The sequence below is a fragment of the Papio anubis genome, chromosome 1 (assembly GCF_008728515.1).
Source record: "Papio anubis isolate 15944 chromosome 1, Panubis1.0, whole genome shotgun sequence".
Classification (NCBI taxonomy): domain Eukaryota; kingdom Metazoa; phylum Chordata; class Mammalia; order Primates; family Cercopithecidae; genus Papio; species Papio anubis.
In genome coordinates, this window is record NC_044976.1 from 19,272,184 (window position 1) to 19,297,858 (window position 25,675).

Below are 25,675 nucleotides of genomic sequence, written 5' to 3' on the forward strand. Positions count from 1 at the left end.
TTCAAGACCAGCCTGGGCAACACATGTGAGACCCTGCCTCTATAAAAAAATTTTTACAAATTAGCTGGGTGTGCTGGTATGTGCCTGTAGTACTAACTACCTGGGAGGCTGAGGTGAGGGAGGCTGAGATGGGAGGATCCCTTGAGCCCAGGAATTCAAGAACTGTGATTATGACAACACACTCCAGCCTGGATGAAAGAGGGAGACTGTCTGAAAGATAAAAAGAAAATTTTTTTCTGGGAATTTATCACAGTTCAACAGTTGGGCTGTACTTGAGGCCTCTTCAAGAAGAGCTCCAGTAGAGAGATTATTTATTTCTGAATGGGATCGCTTTTCAACACCAGGGACATTGGTACTTGAAAATCAAAAAGGCTGTATTTTAAATGTTATCTACCACAAATATTGCTCTTACTTAATTGTGGCTTTTGGAAAATTTTTAATGAATGTTTTAAGCAACTCAAACATTCATTTAAGTCACAGTATGTGTTTTACTCTTCATTACGACCATCCAATTATTCTTACTCTGTTACCTCAAAAATATATTTAATGAGCATTACTCTACACAAATTGAAGTACACTTCAATATTATTCATCACCCATTCAACAGCTGTATTTGTCATGCCACCCTATCAACCAAACTCTAAAAATATTTATCACTATAAAACAGAACTATAGTATGAGACAATTTTGCCAAGTAAACCAATTTCACATAATACTCTGTAAACTGAAATACTATCTTAGTGATGGCAGTGGTGGGCCATCCAAAGTGGCTGCTAACATAGCACTGGTAGAGGTGGGGTGCAGGCGCAGGTTGTGGGTTCTCAGGTATGGACACTGAGGTGAATGGTACATAGGGCCTGTGGCCCTGGGATGGCACCAGGTTTCTGCACTTCAGCAAGAGGCTCAGATTGGGGCCACCTGAGGTTATGTCCCCAGGATCTGCCCCATGTTGCGGTGTCTACTGAGCCTGGCACTCCTGATGGCCAGGCCTGGGCCCAGGATCTGCTCCCAGAGGTGCCACCCTGGCAGAGCTGTGAGCCAGGCAAGGGGGAGTCCTGGCGCTGCAGGGGGATCTTGTAGCCACATCATCCCTGCCCTGGATGCCAGTCTGGGCCCAGTGAGGGCCTGGAGCCCCACCCCAGGCTGCAAGGAGGAGGACAGGGCTGCAGGAGCAGCAGTGATGGCAGTAGGTCCCCTGTGCTCATGTCCCCAAGGAAGTCAACTGTGCCACCCCCACCCTCGCACAGCTGGGTAGGACCCACTTCCAGGCCTGGGGGCTGCTACAGCCTCGACCTCACTTCTGGCCGTGTCCTGGGAGCCGAAGGTGCAGCCAGGACTTGCGGAACCACCCCAGGAGCATCAGGTTTGTTTGTGCAGGGCTGGCCAGGGCCACCATGCCACCTGCCGCTGCTATGGGAAGACACAGAGAAGGAGCACAGCTAGGGATGTGCACTCTGCAGCCAGGGACAGACAGGAGACCCGCCCCTCCTGAGTTGGCAGGGCAGGAGCTCCCCAGGCACAGCTCCAGTCACTCAGGTTTTGGCTGTGGGCCCAGGTCTCTTGATGCTCTCAGGGGCCCGGGAGAGCCCCTGTCACCACAGGCTCAGGGGTGTCTGCTCCTGCTGCTTGGCCTCTCCCCACTCCCAGCATCTGCTCCTATCTCCAAGTGGGATTGGGGCCAAGCCCCGACACTGTCGCAGCCCAGTCAGGTATGCACAAGCTCAGGGCAGCACTGACCCGCTGGGCCCCTTCCAGCTTGGTCCAAGACTGCAGGAGGGTGGCCAAGATAGGGCCAGGGGCAGTTCAGCGAGAGCCTGTGGGCATCCCTTGGCGCAAGTGACCTGGGGGCCATAGGCAGTGGTGGGAGGCAAATGGGCTCCTGGGCCAGAAGGGATGAGTCCTCAGTAAGGCCCCACCTTTTGCCAGGGAGGTTGTGAAGGTTAGGGGTGGGCTACTCATCCTATGGACCAGAGTGGGGACTTGTAGTGCCTTTTCTGGGCTGCCCATGGACCAACTGACATGTACTACCTCCCCACTAAGGCCCATAAAAGCCCCAGGCTCAACCTGAGCAAGGCAGAGGAAGTAGAGACATCAAGACGACCAGCTGCAGAGAGGAGCTACCCTCTCTAGGGCCTCCTCTCTGCTGAGAGCTGCAGACACTGGAATGACCTGCCTACAGAGAGAAGCCACCTGCTCCAGCGCCTCCTCTCTGGCTGAGAGCAACAGACATCAGGACGACCAGAGGCAGAGAGGAGCCACCCAGTGCAGGCCTCCTCTCTGCTGAGAGCTGAACACTCAACAGGACAACCTGCCTACAGAGAGGAACTGCCCACTGCAGGTCTCCTCTGAGCTGTTCCAACACTCAGAAAAGCTCTTCTTCGTCTTGCACACCCTCCACTTGTCTGCATACCTCATTCTTCCTGGATGTAGGACAAGAACTCAGGCAAAGGCGCCACTGGCCACAGAGGTTTCTGGCCAGAAAACTGACACCCCAAAGATACCTTTATAATGTTAGTACAAAAAAAAAGAGGATGAATCATAGTCTCTCATTACCGTTCTTTAAACACCTTAATATTTAAAATCAGTTACACAGAGATGGTATTTCTTTGTACCTAGCCACCATACCATGTCTCTATATAAATGCTTATTTGTGGGCTGGGTGCAGTGGCTCACACCTGTAATCCCAACACTTTGGGAGCCTGTGCAGGTGGATCACTTGAGCTCAGGAGTTCAAGGCCAGCCTGGGCAAGATGGCAAAACCCCTTCTCTACAAAAAAATACAAAAAGTAGCCGGGTGCGGTGGCATGCACCTATAGTCTCAGCTACTTGAGAGGCTGAGGTGGAAGGATGACTTGAGCCCAGGAGGTGGAGGTTACAGTGAGTCAAGATCGTGTCACTGCACTCCAGTCTGGAGACACAATGAGACTCCACCTCTAAAAAAATAATAAAATAAAAGCTTATTTATGAGTTATATTCTGGAAATATTCATACTAAACAATGAGATCACCTACTCAGAAAAAGTAAGAAATTGTCTATTCAGTATAGTACTGAACTCGTTTAAAAGACCTAAATCTGTCATGGCATCCTGACAAAAGACTTTTCCAGCTTAGGAACTCAGTCTTAATTATTTGATTCACGATGACAGAACAGCTGGAATAATAAGATTCCCAGACCCTCACAGAATAAGGTCTCTAAGGGTGTAAAACACAATATTTGGCTCTTTTAAAGTTAAGCTTGAACTGGGGTAAACTTTTACTGAATTGTACAAAATTAACAGTACCGGTTGGAAAAAGAAAAAAAAATTTTTTTTTTAGCCAAATAAAGCATCCACACTGCAAACAGCCAAAAAGTGACACTTCTGGAAAATTTCATTTAGAGCTAGTTTTCACTCATCAATTATTTAGGGGCTTACTATGGATCAGGCACTGCTAGTCATATGGTGGAAAAGAGTTTTGCTGCTTTTAAAAGTTTGAAAACACTATACTATAAATCTAGGAGTATCTGATTGTATGGAAGCAAAAAGCACCCACTCTTATTCTGGGTGAATCAGAAGAGTCAATTACATAGTACCTGTCAGGGTATAATTTGGTTCTATCACCAAAATAAATTGGTATATAAAATCAATACTGTAAAAACTTTCTGAGTACAGACCACAATGTAAAGCATATTATCTGTAAAAAGCTGTAACAGGCTGTTTTAGCTACTAAACAGAAGTGGCTTCTCAATCACCAGAGCTATTTTCCCTAAATTAAGACCAGCCCAATTCACTTTGCTTGTATAAGGTCTGAAAATGAGGGCATCTTGCTCCTTTCAGTGAAAACCATCCCCAGTAAACAAAGCCTATAAAGTATAATTTGGGCAATATGTATCAAAAGGCACTGTTCCTAATCGGCTGTGGGATCAGAGGGAGGAAAAGGCACTGTTCCACAGCTTTATCTCAATGCTGGGTGCACATTAGCACTACCTAGGCTCATCCCAAGCAATTAAATAAGAATCTCTGGAGAAGGGGACCCAGGCATCAGGTGATTCTAAGTGGGAAGGCAGAAATGAAAAGCACTGATCCAACCCTTTCTCATTTCTGAGCAGTGGTATTACATGGAGCAGGGAAACACTGTGCTGAAATCATCACCATTTCTGCACTCTTTATAATTAGTTCAACATTGAAATGCTATGGCTTTCTGCCCTTCACAAGACAATAATGGACTCACATAACAGGATGGCTTGATCACAGGCTGCTTGTGTTCTCTCAAAAGCAACTATACTATTCAGAGCTTAGCTTTTACCTATACAGCATGACAACCCAGTTTTCTCTCCAATCCCAGGACCAGTTCCCCCAACACTGTGGGCTAAATGCACCAGTGTACTGAGAGAGAGATGCTGTTGGTTCACTGAATGCCCAACAAAGGTATTCTATAATGTCTGCAATGCTGGCTCTCCACTTCCCACTTCAATGGCTGCTATTTAGGACCCTCTCTGGACCTACTACTGATAGCCACCACGATTATCTCTACTAATTTCTTCCCCTCATTTCCCCACCTTTACAGAGTCTCTGGTTTCCTGTCAGTTTCTTCTTCTAAATCTCAGCTAAAACATCCCTAGCCAGAGTTCTCATTCATTTGTCACACTAGATCACTAGACACAATCTTCACTCTAGGTCCTGATATAACCCTAATTCAGACCACCTCCTACTCCACTAATTTCTTTCTTTTCTTCTTCTTCTCTCTCTCTCTCTCTCTGTTTCTCTTAAATCTAGGACTGCAAATTAGATTTTTAAGTACCTATGAAATGAATCATTAACTAGAACATTCCCAGTTCTTAGGAGTATCTATAAAAGTTATGTTTAAGTTCTTTATTAGGGTGAATACTATATCTTAATTCCACTCTCAAGAAATGATGCTTTCTCCACCTACTTAGAAAAAGAATGGTGTGTCCATTATGATACACACATTTTTTAAAAAGAATACACAGAATCCTATAAAAATCCCAAAAACAAATTTTAGAAAAATAGAAAAGCCCGTTCTAAAATTCATATGGAATCTCAAGGGTCCCCAAACAGCCAAAACAATCTCAAAAAAGGAGGACAAACCTAGAGGTCTCACACCTGGATTTTAAAACTTACTACAAAGCTACAACAATCAAGTCAGTATGGTACTGGCATACAGACAGACATACAGAGCGATGAAAAGAAAAGAGCCCAGAAATAAACCTTCACATATATGGTCAAACGATTTTTGACAAAGGTGCCAAGACTATTAAATGGGTAAAGGATAGTCTTTTCAACTAATGATGCTAAAAAAACTGGATAGCCACATGCCAAAAAAATGAAGCCAGGCCTTTATCTTAAACCATACATAAAAATTAGATCAATTGAATCATAGTTCCATTCTGAGAGAACACAGAAAAATAAAATTTTTAAAATGAATCACAGATCTAAATGTAAGAGCTAAAAGTATATAATTCCAACAAAGGAACATAGGGGGAAACTTTCAGAACATCAAATTTGGCAACGTTTTCTTAGCTATGACACCAAAAGCACAGACAACAAAAGATAAACTAGACTTCATCAAAATTAAAAAGTTGTGAGCGAGGCATGGAGACACAGGCCTGTCATCCCAGATACTTGGGAGGATAAGTTGGGGGGATCCCTTGTATCCCAGAGACGGAAGCTACAGTGAGTTGTGTCCATGCCCCTGAACTCCAGACTGGTATACAGAATGAGACCTGTCTCAAAAAAAAACCAAAAATTAAAAACTTTCTGTAAAGAACACTATCAACAAAGTGAAAAGGCACCTGACAGGATAGGATAAAATACATGTAAATCACATATCTGATAAGGAATTGATATCCAGAACATATAAAGAACTCCTACAACTCAACAACAACAAGCAACCCAATTAAAAAAGGGGCAAAGGGCTTTGAATAGACATTTCTCCAAAAATAGACAAATGGCCAGTAAGCACTTTAAAAGACGTTCTATATCAATAATCGTTAGCGACATGCAAATATTTAACAAATACACTCTCTCTCCTCGCCTCTCAGCATGTAAAGTTTCTGATACCACCACGGTGATATTAGGAAATACATATTTGGTCTTCATCCTGATTCCTGTCATACAACTTCTAAAAACCTTAGAATCTCCAAAGTCTGTCTTTTTGTATACTGATGTTGACTGATCGCTAGAGTTGATCATCACAAGGGCATGAGGGTTAGGACTTTCAGTCCAACCCCCAACCTCAGGGGAAGGAGACGGGCTAAAGGTTAAGCTGATCACCAATGATCAATAGTTTAACCAATTATGCATATAATGAGGTCTCCAAAAAACCTAGGACACGGTTAAGTGAGCTTCTAGGTAGCTGAACACATGGAAGTTGCTGGAGGGTGGTGCACCAAGGAAGGGCAGAGAAGCTCTGTGCCCCTTCCCCCATACCTCACCCTAGACATCTCTTCAACTGTATCCTTTGTGTTATCCTTTATAATAAACAAGAAAACATGTTTTCTTGAGATCTGTGAGCTGCTCCAGCAAATTTATCAAACCCAAAGAGGGGATCACGAGATCCCCAACTTGAAGCCAGTCAGTCGAAAGTTCCAGAGGTCCGGATGTATGGCTGGTATCTGAAGGTGTGGGAAGGCAGTCTTGAGGAATGTTTTTAATCTTTCTGTGTCAAGTTTAAATGCATATTCCTAGATTTCGGTTTTTGACCAATTTGAGTCACCACTGAATTGAGATAATTTAACTGTGTTATTATTACAGTTATGTTAAAGCGAACTAAATATGGCCTGAGAAGGACTCCGTATTTCTACATCTGAGTCCCGGTGGATGAACCCTAACTCAGCTTAAAAGGCAGACAAGACTGAAAACCTAACTTAAGAGTATGTAGCTGTAACAATAGATAAGTCTTGGCCAATCCCAGCAGCCATATTTCAACCAATCATAGACTGCTGAGTGTTCAAACAAGGCAAACGTAACCCCATAACCAATTCAGCTGTTTCTGTACCTCACTTCTGATATTTTTTTACAACACTTTCCCCTTTTTTTGGTCTATAAATTTGTTCTGACCAAAAGGTACCCCTGGAGTCTCTCTGAATTTGCTGTGATTCTGGGGGCTGCCTGCACCAATCGTTCACTGCTCAATTAAACTCCTTTAAATTTAATTCGACTAAGTTTTAACAGTTATGAATATGTTTCACAGTCCAGATGTCTTATCGCATTTACTTTGTATTTCCCCTTTCCTGACTTTCTCTCAGGGATGTCAGCTGCTTTCTGCAGTTATTAATCTCTAGATTACCTCTGCATCCTCCTTTTTATTTTTATTTTTTGTAGAGACCAAGTCTCACTATGTTGCCCAGGCTCATCTCGAACTCCTGGGCTCAAGCTATGCTTCCACCTCAGGCTCCCAAAGTGCTAGGATTACAGGTGTGAGCCACAATGCCCAGCCTCAGCATGCCCCTTATTAATCATTCAACCAGTATAACAAATTCACATATTAAAAATCCTCTCCATTTGAAATAGTTTAGTGTAATTTATTTCTTGCTATAAGACTTTGACAACTGCACTAAACAGGCATGTGAAAATTTGAAACTGAACTATAAAAGAAGATGGCAATTTTCAAGATGATCAAGAGTAATAAGATGTGGATAATAAACAGAATTTTGAATAATATAGTATAGTACTTGAAACTGAAGTAACACTAGCAGTGAAGAGAAATGGAAATATGTTTTACATGAAAAGTATAATAAAATTTTGGCAACATGGTTTCTTTGATATGTCACCTACTTAGGGGTTTTTTACGAAACAAAATACTTCACAGAGAACACACACACACACACACACACACACACACACACACAAGGGAGACAGAATTCAGATAGTTTGAGAGTTCATTATTCTTCACAGAGAAAAGGGTCCATCAACTGATGAAAAATTTGGAAATCAGACTTAGCCCTTCGTGTTACATAATTATAAGCGTGACTAGACATCAGAGAAAAAAAAAAAAAGAAACAGTATGCACTGAGGAAAAAAGTTTATTGGTTTAGTAAGTAACACTTTTTTTTTTTTTTGGAGACAGGGTCTCACTCTGCCGCCAAGGCTGGAGTGCAAGTGGCACAAGCATGGCTCACTGCAGCCTTGACCTCCTGGGCTCAGGTGAGGCTCCCACTTTAGCCTCCCAATCAGATGAGACTAGAGGCCCACGCTGCCATACCCGGCTACTTTTTGTAGAGTTGGGGTTTCCCTGTGTTGCCCAGGCTGGTCTCAAACTCCTGAGCTCAAGCGAACTGCCCACCTCAGCCTCCCAAAGTGCTGGGATTACAAGCATGAGCCACTTCATCCAGCCCAACATTTTTATTTTCTAATAGTCATTCTAAATATCAATTTATAATATTCATTCTTTATACTTAATTGATTCTATTTGCTTTAAATATAACTAAGTTAACCTCTCTTTACTATTCATTGAGAAAATTTAAAATGACCATCATCTACAAGTTGATTGTGTGTGTTGCTGGCTTTTCATTGATTGCTGAGTCACTGAAATTCACAGTTCTTAGTTCTATAAAGATAGCTAGCTTTTGTATACTACACTTCATAGTTTGTGACTTTTAAGTAATTTTTTTCATTTGATCCCTTATAAAAACAGTCCTGAATTAAGCTTGTCCTCTCATTTCTCTCCCAGCAATCAGCATGCTCCCGTCCGCTACAATAAATCTGAACAGACATATATATCCATTTATCTGACTAAACTCAAGACAATATTATGTCTACTATGGTACTTAACCTCTCTGCTGAGCTTTCCCTCAGAGTTCTGTCTGCTCACTTCCCCCACAACACTCTCTGAATCACATATACATTTTTGCAGGAACTATCACAAGCACTTTAAACTGAAGAGTCAAACTGCACAATTTCTTCATTATTCTTAAAACTTACCTTTTCTACTTCTCATCCTTAAATTTACTGACACATACTAATCTCCGTAGCTGAACTGAATTAGCAATTTTCAGAACCATAAAAATTTAAAAATCTGAATGTCACAACCAGATAAAAAATAAATTAGTGGCACTAAAGTGAGTTTCTCCCCTAAATCTATGGGAAATAAATGAAGTCTGATATTCCCAAGAGGTAAACTGGCAAGAAAAATGCTGACAGAGTTTTTCATGACTTCTTAAAACAAATGAGAGGTAGCCAGAGAAACAAACAAGAGTCTCCCAGGATGCATCCAAAAGAAACAGCTGTTCAAATGTAAAAGACAAAATCCTAAACCTTTTTTCTCTGACAGGATTTAAGTGAAAATGAACATCATCAACAAAAGACTGAGCCTACATAAAACAGAAGAAAAGAAATGCTTACAAAATCACAATCAGTTTGGTTCTTACAAAATTCCTTAGCTTGCTGTAATAGTGCTGAATTAATACTCAGATATTCTAAAATGTGGGTTCCAGCCATGTGAATTTGCCAAACAGAATGTAAAACTTAGGGTGAGAAGTCTGAAAAATAATTGTACTTAATCTCTTGCAGCAACATTTAAAAACTAACCACAGAAATGTCAAAAGAAAATAAATGGAATTTTTTTTTTGGCTACAGGCAATACAAAGAGAAGTATAATCAAACATATAAAAGCTGCTTTAGGCACATTTCAAGGTAAGTTACAGGACTGCATAAAAGATTAAACACCTAGGCCAGGCACGGTGGCTCACACCTGTAATCCTAGCACTCTGGGAGGCCAAGGCAGGCAGGTTGCTTGAACTCAGGACTTCGAGACCAGCCTGCACAACTTGGGGAAACCCAGTTCCTACAAAAAAATACAAAAAGTCAGCTAGTCCCAGCTACTCAGGAGGCTAAGACAAGAGGATTGCTTGAGCCTGGGAGGTGGAGACTGCAGTGAACAGAAAACACACCATTGCACTCCAATTTGGGTGGCAGAGTGAAAACTTGGCAAAAAAAAAAAGAAGGAAGGATGGAAAGAGAGAAAGAAAAAGAAAGAAAGAAAAAGAAAGAAAAAGAAGGAAGGAAGGAAGGAAGGAAGGAAGGAAGGAAGGAAGGAAGGAAGGAAGGAAGGAAGGAAGGAAGAGAGAGGGGAAACACTTATTAGAAAAAAATTTGATCAAGGTCGCTTTATAAATATGGTTGCAACTAATTTTTTAAATAAAAACAAAAAATGACCAAAAGAGCTGAACACTCTTCTAATCAAGTATCACATTAAAATAAATCTCAACAACTAGAAAAGCCTACCATGATTCTTTACAAGTTGTATTCATGGTACATGGGGACTTGGTGTGGGTCTGGACACCTGCAGTACTGACTGCACTGAGTTGGTCCCCTTGGTGACAAATCCTCCATTTGGTTTTTCTAAGTTGATAATATGTGTAAGTTCTTAAAAACCTACTTTTTGTTAAAAGTGTCAACAAATATTGTCATTAAACACTTTACAAATAACATGCCTTTGCAAATGTCATTAATTTAAAAGTAAGTTATAAAGGCCTATAAAATATTCATATTTATATTTGTGATATGCTAAAGAATCCTGGTAAGCTCACCTCAAATACTGCCTTAGACGGATATGATGTGTTTCAAAGTGGGGGCCTTGAGGAGTGTAAAAACTATAAATTTTGTTTTTTTAAATTAAATCAATACTCATCTATTTCAACAATGAAATGTGATGTTTTCTTAAAGCAAACTTTCACAGCTTCCTCTACTTTATCATGGTTAACAAAGATGCATCAAATTCAGAATTTATATTCTTCACAAAAGGTAACGAAAAAAAAAAAGCATATGCAGTAAGGAAAAATCACTATTCAGCTTCATTCGTTTTGTTTGTTTGTTTGTGTTTCCTTTGAGACAGGGTCTCACTCTGCCACCCAGGCTGGAGTTTAATGGTGTAATCCCAGCTCACTGCAGCCTCAACGTCCCAGTCTCTAGCGATCCTCTCACCTCAGCCTCCCAAGCAGCTGGGACTACGATTGTGTGCCATCACACCTGGCTAGTATTTTTTACATTTTTGTAGAGACAGGGTCTCAGAAGGGCACCATGGCTCAAGCCTATAAACCCATTTCCTTGTGAGGCTGAGGCTGGAGGACTGTATGAGACCAAGATTTAGAAACAAAACCTGCCTTGGCAACAAAGCAAGTCCCATCTCTGCAAAAAATTTAAAAATGAGTCAGTCACCATGGAGCTCGCATACAGTCCCAGCTACCTGAAGAACTGCTTGAGTCCAGGGGGTCAAGGCTGCAGTGAGCTATGATCACACTACTGCATTCCAGCTTGGGTGACAGAGTGAGGCCCTGTCTCTAAAAATAAAAAATAAAAATAAAGAAAAAAACAGCTTACAAAGGCTGGAGCAGTCAATGAACAATTATGAGACAACACAGAGAAATTCTCCTTAGTAAATAAAACAAGATTCCCGGAAGCTGGATAAAGCAAAAATGGTTGTTGGGACCATTCATCATTTGAAACGCATCCTTCACTAATGATGAAAACTGTGGTGTAACAATAAGCATCACGATCAAGCAATACTCCTCAGTGAAGAACTCTGCTTAGTATTTCCAGAGACAATAAAGAATCTAGCCAGTGGGTCATATGCCATCACCATCTCAGTTACTATATATTATATGCTATAGAAGGAGTTCCTCTCCCAAAAAAAAACAGCCAAATGAAATCCAGAAACAGCAGGCAGATAACACCTATTACCTCACTTCTTTGGCATCATTTTGAGCATGTCTTCTCATTTAATTTCTGTGAATACAGCTCCAAAAGCCTGGAAATCTAGACAACGATCCCAAGAGAAAAAAGAAAAGACCTAGATTTTGATCCTGGTTAATCAGCGCCAGTTTGGTCTTTTTGTAATGGCTACTTTGTGAAAATTAACTAAGTTAAAGCAAATGTGCGTCACCAATTAAGCAATAAGTAGGAGTCTCTTTTGTTTTTGCTTATCTTGAGAAGTAATTTTAAATAATTCAAATAAACTTCTCTTCAAAAAAAAAAAAAAGAATGAAACAAGGCAAAGTTTGGGTAATTTTAAATCTAAAATAGTTTTGTAATTTTCCATAACAACAACTGGCTACTTTCAAGTTAGTGTCCAAAACCCAGGGAGGTCTTAAAGAAAATTCTGATCTCATCTAACAAAAGCTGCTCATGCACAAAGAAGAAAACTGGGCAATAATAGGAACTTCCATAGGTTAAATTATAAAACAGTGTTAGGAGGGTTGGAACTCTCAATTAGAGAGTCTTTTCTCCTGACTCCCTAGAGAGTGTACTTCTCCAGGGAGATTTACTTTGCAATCTGCCACCAAAGGATACCTTTAAATTCCACACTATTTACTCTTTCCAGAGTACAGACATGCTGGGTTTCAAGACTGTTCAAAAGTATTGCCATTTCTGGGGAACTGATAAGAATCTATGCCTATAAAGACTCTGTCTCACCAATTTACCACTGTCTGAAATGTCATAGTCTAAGTCTTTGACTAATTAAACAAAATCTCCAAAGAGGACAAAGTTAGAAAGAACTACAACTCATGTAAAAAAAGGAAATGCACATTAAGCCTTAAAACTTGGCACATAGGTGAGGTGAAGCACCTGTTTATGTGTAAAATCCTGTCTTAACAAAGAGAAAGAAGCAGGTAACGAGATTGCTGAGGAGGTTGGAAACAATATTCTACATTTTCCCTCTTTCATGTTTCAAAGCTATGAAATTCACTTTTCTTCGGCTTAGCTTCTTTCACTTAGACCTTAGCAGATTCACTGAGTGTCAAACGTTGAGTCACAGACATAGGTAGTTACTTTGGACAAAAATATTTAATTTACAGAAGAAGGGGAGACTAACACATCAAAAAGGACATGTAGCTAAAGAATGGTTTCTTTGATCGTATCCTCAGTTGACCGAACCTGTTTTGTATAGAAGAATAAAACAAATCACCGCCAACAGAAAATAACCAATCCAACTGTTATCTGAACATCAGAATAGGCAAAGACATGGAAGACATTTCAAACTCTTGGAGATGGCTTCTAAGTTTCACACTAAATCTTGACAGGTAGCCAAATAAAAGAATTAGCAGGCAAGGATACATGCACGCACACACATGCACATATATATACACACACACATATATATATAAATCTTGAGGGGAACCATGTCTGGCAGGCATACAAATAATAAATGCAACTTACTAAATTCAGGAAATCCTGTTCTGAGGCAGCAATTTACATAATCATAACAACACTCTTACAGGGCAGTAGAATTCTAATTTCCCCCTATATAACAGATGAAGAAACGAAGTTCCAGAGATATTAAATAATTTACCCAATATCATATAACCAGAAAGTAACAAAGCCAGCCCTAGAACCTATGGTTTGACTTCAAGCCTATAATCCTTTCCCCTCTATTCTGAAGGCTCTTCTTTCTACTACCACCCATGAACTTGGTGGGGCACAGAGATATGACTAAGAAAACGTCTTTCCAAAAGAAACACAATTGTTTTAAGACCACCCTCCCATGGAAGCTCATCAAATAATCAGAAAAGATTAATCATGGAAGAGAGAAGAGACTAAAGCTATCACACCACATCAAGAGAGACTTTTCATTTTACTTCTGAGGGTAACTCTTCAGAGATTCTCCAGGAGATTTAACATTCATAGTAAGACAACCTTTGTTCACACTGAAGTCTCATTCCTCACCTTCCTGCCACCTCCCAGGAGCTCAGAGGAACTTTGTCTCAGACTATTGTAATTTGGACTCATTCATTTCACCTAAAAATCATTTACTTCCCCTCTAAAATTCCCTACAGCCCATTCCCCACCCTGCTTCCCTCTCCCCTATGAAGAGGGTACTCAAGCCTCAACCATCTCTCCCTTCTTTGTGTTTCCTATGTGCAGGACTCTTATGTATCCATGCACATTGATAAATCTGTATGCCTTTTTCTCCTATTAGTCTGTCTATCGTCAGTCATTTCAGCAAACCCTCAGAGGGCAGAAGGGAAGCTTTGCATCAGCCCCTGCAAACTGTTTCAACTGTTAAACCTAAAAAAAACTTGAGTTTCCCACAGAACTCTTCATTTTTCTAGGTATGCTAGTTTAGAAAAACTTCCTCACCATATCAACAAATGTTAACATATTGCTAGGCGACAGATGAATCCATAGAAGCTTCCCTCGGTCTGAAAGGATGGAGGGGAAAAAAGGGCAGTGAACCAGGTGTGATTTACTGGGTTCATTCATCAGATTTAGGCAAAATGGTGGCAAAACAGACCACAAAAGAATGCAACACAATATTTGGTGGCCATTCTCCCTGGTATTCATGTACTCTGGTTTCTAAAGGCACCTGATAAAATGGCATATAGAACAGCACTTGAGAGGTTCAACAAGTGAGATGCTGGGAGACCATCTTTTCAAACACAAACTATGCATTTGTGAGCAGCCTATCTTTCAGAAAACTTAAGTCCTTTGGGTCAACTGCTTGGGTCAAATCACAACTTGAAACAGTAAGAATTTCAAATGGAAAACTAAGCTATTTCCCTTACATGCCAGTTATCAACTGCTTGTCTTTCATATCAAAATTCACCCTGTTTGCCTGTAATGAGAAAATGTATCTGAGCTCTATAAATATTTTAATATTTCGGCTGACACAACATTAAATTTTCTCAGTAGAAGGTCCTAGAGATATGTAGGAGGAAAGGGTTTTGCTCCCTGGTTCCTGGTTCCTGGAGAAGCCCAGATAGCTTCTCCAAAAGATGGCTTCTCTAGTGACCGGCTTCCCTCATGGGCATAGCTTCATCAGAGCAAGATTTCTGCTTCAGTGCACAGCAAGCAACAGTACCCAGCAGCCAAGAGCTACTCCTGGTATTCCCTCAGGAAGATACGCAGCACAGGGTCTTTTCTAAGAAACCTCCCTGCGAACAGCTTTCCCTCGGCATCCTAGAGGGCAGAATTCTGACAAGTTCTGAGGGTGGATTTTCAGTAAGTTCCACTGAAATGGCACCACTGCCATTCAGAAAGCCACACCATGCCCTCTCCAACAAGGTCAAGATCTTAGCCCAGGGTAGTGGTAGCAGTCTCTCACCTAAAACTACCACAAAAAATAAGAGGTAGGTTTGGTAGGCTTCTTTTGGATTTTAGAGGCAACATATACACTACATCTGAATGTGCCACCTTAACCGATTACAGAGTCACCTAGGAAGTTACCAATTTTGAGTAAGGAACACAATATATGAAGGTTCAACAGCAAATTAGGGATGGGCAGTGCAAGCTGCTCTACCACTTGGGACTTTTGATCCAGTAGATCTAATGCTTTGAATTGTCTGTGGGAAATAGACATGCTGTAAGGAGCCTTTTAGCCAGCATGCACTGCATTAGCTCTTGGCTGTAAGAGATTGGTGCTGGAGAAGCAAGCTTTCCCCAATACTTCATAGGGCAAATTTCCAGCAAGTTCCAGAACAAAGAGTTTCAGCAAGTTCTGAACAGTAACACAGTGGCTTTTCTACCACAGCCTTTGGCTCAGCCCTAAAGAGAAAGGCTCCCTATCTGAGCCTCTACTCAGCCCTAAGGTAAGCATTTGCTCTTTGTATCTGCTATTCTTATGTTCTTGAGTGCACAGTTTTTCTCTCCTGATTAGACTCAGATTAATACACCTTAACAGTAAGTTGAGAGGCTGTGTTCAGTCTAAGAAACCCAATACAAGAACGTCATTTAAACAAACAGGAGCTCATTTTGTTTTGTTTTCAATGTTTAAAACTCAAAATTATATAGGAATAATTTAGACCAAGTTTAGGCATAGCACTAAGTTCTTGACAAACTTATTTATATATTCATTAACAGGGCTATTTCAGTCATGGTTTGGCAAACTGTACATTCCTTTTCCAAACATTCTGTAGTCTAAAATATAATTAATCAGCACATGGCCAGGAGTTCGAGGCCAATCTGAGCAACATAGCAAGACTCTATCTCTAAAAAACTTTAACCAAAAAAAAAAAAAATTAGCCGGGCATGGTGGCATGAGCCTGTAGTCTCAGCTAACTGGGAAACTGAGGCAAGAAGATCACTTGAGTCCAAGAGTTAGAGGTTACAGTGAGCTGTGATCACGCCACCACTGTACTCCAGCCTGGGCCACAGGGCAAGAACCTGTCTCTAAAAAAATAATAAAGAAGGAATAAAAATTGTCTCTAAAAAAAATGAAGAATAAAAAATAAAATCAGCCCCTAACTTATAATCACCATCTTTAGCATTATTTTTAGCAATTCCTGATCTCTCCTATTATTCAAGCTCTAAAAGGTCTGAAATATGGAGGCTAAAATCACAAATAATGTTATAAAAACGATTTTCATTATCAAAAGAGTAGCTCTTACATGTAAATACTGATAATCTCACACAGGTCAAGGTTATTGGCTTGACTCACTCCACATTCCGTAAGGGACTGTTAAGCCAACTCTTAACCACAAGGAAATCCAAACAAGCTTGCAACAGTAGGTCGGTGCAAGCTAAACAATGTATCTTGGCAAACAGCTTAAGTGCAAGGAACACATAGGAACATCTTTAAACAGTGTCTGAATGTCTGTTGTTCCTATTAAGTAGAAATACACTAAGGGGTTCACAATTCTTTTAACAGTTCAACAAAAACTTAAGCCTATCAAATTACAATAATCGACTTAGAAAACAACCAAACCAACAAACAAAAAATCCCACTGATGCTACTCAAGAGGGGAAGACACCAAGTTTTCACATAAGTAGAAAATAACCATCAATGCTTCACCCGAAAGGGGTGGAGACAGTAGCAGATTAAGCATCGAAAAGAAAATCAGTGTTTTGTTGGGGGGTTTTAAGTAAACTTTAGAATTAAACTCTAATTTCTTAAACAACAAAAATGAAAACTAAATATCACTGACAGTTAATTTTTAATGACTCCAGAATGAAATGTGTGAAATTTGTTAGTAGCCATCTTTATGAACGGTTAAGTCTGAAAAGATGCCAAAGACAAACTAGAAATTACAAGTAATGTTTTATGTTACTGCTTAGGAGTCTCTTTAGAAAAACAAAAATTATGCTTTTACAAGGACATTTCTTATTTTTTAAAAAAAGGTTTATCTTACTTGAGAGAGTCCAGGGGACGATGCATGTCCCGGGGGCGTTGCCGCAAGATTTGGATGCCCCTTGTTTATTTCATGTGCTGAATAAGGGGATGGGGTAGGGGTTCCCGGCTGTCTTGCTACTTGTGTTACCTGTGAGGAAATCAATATTTAGTAAGAACATTATATTAGTAAATCAATCTTAATAAATACAGCTGAACTATCTGATTTTTAATTGGATTTCCTGCCTCACAACTTACACTAAAATAAGCACCTGACTGAACAAACACTTAAATTTTTCAAAACTGAAAAAAATAGATTTCTTAAAAAATATATACATGAATATTCTCATCAATTTGATCAAAGATTCTTGAAGCATGATCTCAAAAGCAAAAATCTTAAAAGAAAACACATGCTACAGGAAAGAAACAATACTTGAAACTACAAACTGTATGATACCATTTTGTAAAAGGAACAGAAAAGAAATAAATGGTTGAAAGAGGAAGGAGATGACTACAGAAGAGGAATAAGGAGAGTTTTGAGGGTGACAGAACTGTCTGTATCATGCTTATAGTGAGAACTGAATGTCTCCGTGCTTGTCAAGACTTATGGACGTATACACTAAAAAGGGTGAATCTTACGAAATTACATCTCAATAAATCTAAACTCCAAAAATGGTAAGTTACTTATACGACATAATCTCATTTTTGTCTTTAAAAAGGTATATCTGGCCAGGTGCTGTGGCTGATTCCTGTAATCCCAGCACTTTGGGAGGCCAACACAAGAAGACTGCTTAAGAACAGAAGTTTCAGACCAGCCTGTGCAACACAGCAAGACTTCATCTCTATTTTTAAAAAATATTTTTTTTCATTAGCTAGGCATGGTGGCATCCACCTGTAGACACAGCTACTTGGGAAGCTGAGGCAAAAGGACTGCTTGGGCCCAGGAGTTCAAGGATTACAGTGAGCTATGATCACACCACTGTCCTATAACCTGGGTGACAGAGGAAGACCCTATCTCTTTAAATACAAAAAATTTAAAAAGGACATCTACATACACATGTGTAGGAATGTTTCTATACACATATTTGTTTATGTAGGTATATAATATACACATACACATCTGAAAACATGTATATATAATATTTTTAAAGATCTGTAAGGAAACACACCAAAATCATAACAGAAAGCATTACAGGTATTTCTTTATTTTCTCATTTACATTTTCTAATATAATACAATAATCATAAATTTATACAACTGAAAAAAATCAGCATGTTTTTATGTAACCAAAAATTTTATTTTCTCCATTTTTTGCAGGCAGTAAATTGCTCATCAGCCCATGACAGATATGAAACCACTTTACTCAGACCCCTAGTGGAAGTGTCTACCAATCAATCCTAGCCAGCTCTTCCCTCTCATAGTCTAATCCAGACTAACACTGATGGTTTTGCAAACTTTCATGAATTATGGACAGTTCTGTACTCTGCTAAAATCAAAGAAGCCATTCTCCTTAAGCAACAGTTCTTAAATTTGAGAGGAACATGAACCCTTTGCCAATCTAGAATAAAATACAGACTTCTCAGAATCATATTATTAAATGCATAAAATATATAGGATTATGACAAGTGATCTATATTGAAATACAGGTATAAAAATATTAAAACAAATTCCTGACATAGTAATATACATTCTTTATTGGTGCATTAAATATAATAACTAACAGCAATTGTTGTCTATAGTCATAATACAAAGAAATGTTAAAATTCATCATTAGACATATTCTCTACTTTCAGTTCATAGGTCTTCTGAATTTTATCATAAAGTTAAAAACTCTGCCCAGGGAAAAAGGAAAATGGCCTGGAATTCACTCAGTCAAAAGGTGTGAAGAAAATCTAGTCCCTGGTACTCTAACCTTCAAATCACTTACAACTCTCTAAACAGACAGAAACATCTTCTGGATCAGCTACCCGATCCCAATACTGAAATCAAATGGACTCACACAGAACTAACTAGAACTAAAAGCTTACGAGTTAAAAGACACATAAATGATGCTACAAATAATTGTAACTAGTTTCATCCCTGTTTTGTAAATAACTTTGATTATGATTTTCTTGGGAATCTTTTTTCTTGGGAAAATTTTGTTTCCAATTTTGAGTGACTATTACCTTTATAAGGGCATAAAGTTTACCATGAAATGTAACAGCATATATAAATCTCACCAAGGAAATTTTTCAAAGGAGAAAAGTTGGATTGCTATTTAAACATCTACTTTAGAAAATTAATAATCAGAAATGAAGAGTTCTTATAAGTAAATTTCTTACCAACAAAGCTTATGAATTTATATTATTTCCCATGTTTTAGAATTAATTATTTTGATATTTTGCTAAAGTAAAACCTCAATATGAATACACATTTTTAACATGGGAAAAATTCTGTACAGTGAAATAAAGTAAAAATAAAAAGAGAGCAAAGAAGTTAACTATATAAAATCTTAGACCAGTTTTCAGATTTATTCTGATAAAAATTAAATATCAAATTTGCCCATGACAATAAATCATAGTAAAGTTTTTAAATACTATTGATAAAAAATATTAAAATACATTATATGTTTATCAACTAAACTAACAAAAGTTAAGTTAAAAAAAAATCTTTGCCCCATTATTGGCAGGGATCTAAGGAAGCAGGACACAGGTAAGATACTGTGAATCGGTTACTATCTTCCCAGGATTATGGAACAATGTGTCACCAAGTAAATGCTTCAAAACCATCACTCCAAAATTATTTCACTTTAGAGTACATACCCTAAAGAAAATCTCACCTCAAAAATTAGGAACTTAAAGATATATCCAGCAGCATTTCACATGATGGCAAAAACAGGTAGAAATACCAACTAATGGGAAAATGAAGTAACATAACTGAACTAAATACATACAAAATATAAACCCGTACACTGCAGAGTTGTAAAGAAAAATACATCTGCAGAGTTGTAAAGATTGTAAGCTATGTTTCCTACAGAACTGTAAAGAGGTACTGACATATACTAAAGAATACTGAAAGAACAAATTAAATCATTACAAATAAAATTAGTATCCACTGGTTTGTCAGAAAACTATTATATTGCCCCATAAAACACAAATGTTTGAGAGAAGGAGAAAAAGCATTGTGCCAAAGCCAAAAGTGGTATGCTCTTGCTACATAAAAAGCTTCCTTAAAGGAAACACCGATGAAAAACAACTTTCATGGGTATATGCCTATGGTATGCATCCTTTGCAACTCTAAATAGTTCTGCCTAACTAGTAATCCTTTGGTATCAGATATTCTAAAAGGGCACTTCCTCCTAAATTGGGGGATGTCTACTAATAAAAGCAGGTCAAAGAAAATAAGTCTGTATCAAAATAATAGAAGAACTAGAATTTCTAATAAATTCTTTCTAGAAACAGGCTGTTACATATAATAAAAATCTCTCAGCTTCACTGTGCTGTATTCAATTCAAATAAGATCCTCTATTACATATGTCACACTGCATTAGGCATTCCATATTTGCTTTTAGTGTGTTTGTTACAGGGCTTAATGTCTCTGCCAGGGAAAAAAGGTATACCATCTTTAACTAGAAAGTATACAGAACAGGCCGGGCGCGGTGGCTCAAGCCTGTAATCCCAGCACTTTGGGAGGCCGAGGCGGGTGGATCACAAGGTCAGGAGATCGAGACTATCCTGGCTAACATGGTGAAACCCCGTCTCTACTAAAAATACAAAAAACTAGCCGGGCGCGGTAGCGGGCGCCTGTAGTCCCAGCTACTTGGGAGGCTGAGGCGGGAGAATGGCGTGAACCCGGGGGGCGGAGCTTGCAGTGAGCCGAGATCGCGCCACTGCACTCCAGCCTGGGAGACACAGTGAGACTCCGTCTCAAAAAAAAAAAAAAAAAAAAAAAAAAAATACAGAACAGAAATAGTTAGCATAATCTTATCCCAAAGAAATGCCACAAAGGCTAATAAAATTGCCATAGATAAAAATCAAATTTAGACTAAAATTTAAATACCTCTTGCAAAATATTCCTAAATTAATGATTAACGAATCTTATACTACCTAGCTAAGGGTGCTTCTCTCTTGCTAAACTGTTCAATTTCAGGTCATACTGTTGAAATCCATCTCCTTTAAAGGCAGTAGCAAGAAGTTATTATGCAAAGAAAACAACGTACATTTTCCCATTATTTGAAAGAAATTGCTACCTTCTCAACTATGAAGGCTGGGAGGGAGCAGAGGTGTAGAACAGCTGATAACAGCAACTACTTAACTACCTCCAAAGCTAAACAGATTGTTGTCTTTTCTATAATACTAATCCTAAGCAAAATACATCAACCATTTCTTGTAGTGCAATATATGTTTGTGTGTACTGCTTACTGTGTTTAAAAGAAAATATGCCCAAGAAACGTTTTTGTTTCTTATAGATATTATATTTTTGCATTGGTAACAATGTGGGGCTTACAAAATTCTCATTCTCTTTCTGGTAGAAATGTAAACTGGTACAACCACTTTGGGAAGCAATTTGGCATTAGCTGGTAAGCTTGGAAACAGTCATGCCCTATGACCCAGCCATTCCACTCCCAGATACACTTCTGGGAAAAAACAATGAAAACGTGCCCCAGGGTACAAGAACAAAAATGTTTATAGTTGTATTGTTTTAATAACCCAAAACTGGAAACAACCCAACTGTTCATTAATAGAATTGATCAATAATGAAATTTTCATACACAGAAAATTTTCCTATACAGAAACAGAATAAAAAACTAGCATAACACAATTTAGATGACCCTCATAAATGGTACTGAGTAAAAGATTAAGAACAATATATAAAGTATGACTTCATTTATCCAAATACCCAAAACCAGCAAAACTGGACCATATTAGTCAATAGAGGTATATACATGTTTAGCAACACTACAAAGAGAAGCAGGAAAATGACTTTTAAAAGGCAGATAGTATTATTTCTGGGGAGAGAGGAAATTATGACACGTCATGTAATTTTTTTTTAAATTGGTTTGAAACATTTTTGTTGCTTTAAAATTATTTGTTAAACTCTACCTTTAAGTTTTATGTACTTTTATGAATGTGTACTTTAATCCTCTTCCATACCACCTACCTCAAAAACAAGATTAAAGACAAAAACAAGTGAACTACTAACACCTGTGATAAAATATCACTTACATTGGTATTACACTGTTACTCTGCATAGTAGAAAGAAAATTTAAAAAGAAATACTGCTGCAAGAAAGAAAAGCTCTAAAATTTTGACTCAGTGGAAACTTCAGGTAGCTAGTGATTTTTCATTCAAGATTTCCACCAAAAAATAATCTCCTATAAAATTAACGACATTTGGTGGTTGGTGACCAATATTAACTTCACGGAGTTTTACAAAAATTTAAAGTAGACCATAAAGATCGTGCAAGTTAAGATTAGTCATTAGGTATAAAATGTGTTTATCTAGCACTAACTTATCAGATTTGATTATATTCTGCCCAATTAAGAGCTATCATACATAAACCACAATGTTCAAATAACAAATAAAATATGGAAAACAAAGTTTCCTTAATATGATCATCCTTACATGACTCCAGAGCAAGGGAAATATCCCCTGAAGGAAACAAAATGGGAAAAAAAACTGGCCAGATGTAAACAACAGAGATTAGCGACTATGAAAAACGGTAGAGAATGGCCACTACCCAGGGGGCAGCAGATACTGAGATACTGGCATGCCGGAATTCCAGATAAGCAATGCTACTTCTTCAAAATTTTCAAGAGTAACCAAAAATAAGGCTTTCTGCATGAAATTGTCCTGATTTCCCATACACACTACATGCCAAATAAACCATATATTGGTATATTAAATACACAGGCAGCCAGAGTATGGACATGGCTCTAGGGGTATGTCATGATCATCATCAAATATAAACTTGCTTTTTAATTTTTTTTTAAGTGATGGGGTCTCATTGTGTTGCCCAGGCTGGGGTGCACTGGTGTGATCACAGCTCACTGCAGCCTCCATCTCCCAGTGATCCACCCACCTCAGACTACAGAGTATCTGGGACTACAGGCACATGCCACCATGGCTCAGTAGTGTGTGTGTGTGTGTGTGTGTGTTTTGTAGAGACAAGTTCTCATTGTGTTGTCCGGATGGCTCAGTAATATGTGTGTGTGTGTGTGTGTGTGTGTGTGTGTGTGTTCTGTAGAGACAAGTTCTCATTGTGTTGTCCGGACAGGTCTCAAACTCTGAAACTCAAGTGATCTTCCTACCTCCGCTTCCCAAGGTGCCAGGATCACAGGTATGAGCCACTACACCTGGCCAAACTTTCTATAAATACTCAGATATAGACTTGTGACTGGATTCTACACAAATAGGCATTGACTGAATACAGATATATTGTTAAATATAACACACGCAGAAAGCACTATGTTTTTATTGTATATATTTTATATAATATGAATAAAAACATACTGCTTTTAAAAGTATAGTAATTAATCAGTTACTAAAAGAATAACAGGAAACTCCAGGATTCCTATCAAGTAAATTAAATTTTCAGCAACAAATGATTCATATAAAGGTAAAAGGCACATGGTTTATGTGTGTGACATCCCTTATTTTATAAATCCCAAGATAAAGTTTATTTAGCGAGGTCACCTAAAAACATTTCAGCAGCTGCAACTCATACACAGAAATAACCAAGTTCCATTCTGGGTAGTTCGGAAAGATCCCAAAGCTTTTCTTACCTGGGTAATTTCTATAGTTTATGCTCCTCAAGCAGCAGAATAGATAAGTAAAGTCTTTCCCTTCATTAATATTTTGTATCATCCTAGTTCTTCCTTCAGATCATTTATTTTCCAAAATCTATAGATATTGAGAACTAAATAAAAGCTGGTCTGCTCAACTAAAAGGAGCACTACAGTGGATACTAGGATGGAAGTTTTACTTATACCTGACACTATTTGAATTCTGTTAATATCACTGCCAATCCCCAACCACCAAGAAAAAAAGAGAAAGAAATAGAAAATGGTATTCCTCCTTGCTCTACTCTTACCTATACTTAATAAGTTGAATTACATGAAATTCCAGATTTACAGATATTCAAGTATATTTTAACCTTAAAAAAGAAAAGGTAATTTTATATGATTCGAGTAATACTTAAAAACTCAAGCAAACACACACCATATATGTTCTACTATGGACTTTGTCAGCACTGGGTTTAATTCTGAGGGTTGCTTTTCTTATTTACTAACTGTCCAACAGAAACAGGAAAATGTTCTATTTCAAAGAACATTTCAAAGTTGGAGGGTCAGTAACAATGCTAACAAACGAAAAAATAAATAAGAAAGAAATACTTCCAAAAATGTCTAGGTATTAAAGGTTAGCGAAAGTGGACCATATGTGAATCCTTGAAGACCACAGGGCAAACTATTTTTATTGAGACGGTCTGTATCGCCTAGGCAGGTGTATAGTGGCCCGATCTCGGCTCACTGCAGGTTCCAACTACCTCCCAGGATCAAGTGATCCTCCCAACTCAGCCTCCTGAGTAGCTGCGACTACAGGCGTGCACTACCACTCCCAGCTAATTTTTTATTTTTTGTAGAGACAAGATTTCGCCATGTTGCCCAGGCTGGTCTTAAACTTATGGGCTCAAGGAGTCCACCCGCCTTGGCCCTCCAAAGTGCTGAAATTACAGGCATGCATCACCGCATCCAGCCAGGGTGGATTCAAATCTAAGATGGCTCTCAGTATTCCTATACTTGGTGTACACACCCTGAATAATTCCCTCCTCTGAAGAAAGAGGCGGGCCAGTGAATATAGTAGGCTGATGTGGCTAGGTAATTTATTAGTTATCTGAATTAATCAAGAGACAACTCACAAACTTAACAGCTTAAAACACCAAACATTTAAGTCCTTGTTGGCATGGTAAGGACTTAGGGTTTTATTCTAACATGATTGGGAACCTACAGGAAGTTTTAAGTAGGAGTGTGAAAAGATCCAATGTTTTCCAAAGATCATTTTGGTTGCTCTGTAAGAATAAGAACTGAAGAGTACAAGAATAGAAGCAGAGAGATTAGTTAAAAGCTATCATGCCAGGCCGCAGTGGCTCACATCTGTAGTCCCAGCAACTTAGGAGTGTAAGGCAAGAGGCCCAACAGTTCGGGGCTGTAAGGCACCATGATCATGCCTGTGAAAAGCCACTGCATTGTAGCCTGGTCAACATAGCGAGATCGTGTCTCTTAAAGGGGAAAAAAAAAAAAGCTACTGCAATCATCTCGGCCACAACTGATGGTGGCTTAGAACATGGTAATAACAAGATAATTTGTTTGAGCAGGTGGGACAGAAAGGAATGTAGACTGATTGATTCATTCATTCGTTTAACATATATTTACTGAGAACTTTATACCAAGCGTTGTACTGGGTGCATGGAATACATCAGTGAGTAAGAGAGACTAAAATCCCTGCATTCCTGGAGTTTACAGTCTAGCTGAAATACTAACAGCCATAATACTTAAATAAATTATATAGTGTACTTGAAAGTGATAGATTATGAATATCAGGGAAGGATTTTAAGTTTATGGCTTGAAAGATTAGGTGGGAAGAAGGGAAAGTACTCCT

At 38.8% G+C, this 25,675-nt stretch overlaps 1 protein-coding gene across 31 annotated transcripts in view; it reads right to left on the reverse strand.

The window, feature by feature from the left end:
- Positions 1 to 25,675, reverse strand: part of EIF4G3 (eukaryotic translation initiation factor 4 gamma 3) — a 376,290-nt gene that overhangs the window by 223,775 nt on the left and 126,840 nt on the right. For all 31 annotated transcript variants that reach the window (XR_004183106.1, XR_004183116.1, XR_004183111.1 and 28 more), the window contains one exon: positions 17,062 to 17,190. Coding sequence is in view for 19 of the 31 variants with exons in the window: in XM_031665056.1 (XP_031520916.1) it covers positions 17,062 to 17,190 (129 nt within the window). In the remaining 12 variants the exon portion in view is untranslated. The remainder of the gene's footprint in view (positions 1 to 17,061; positions 17,191 to 25,675) is intronic.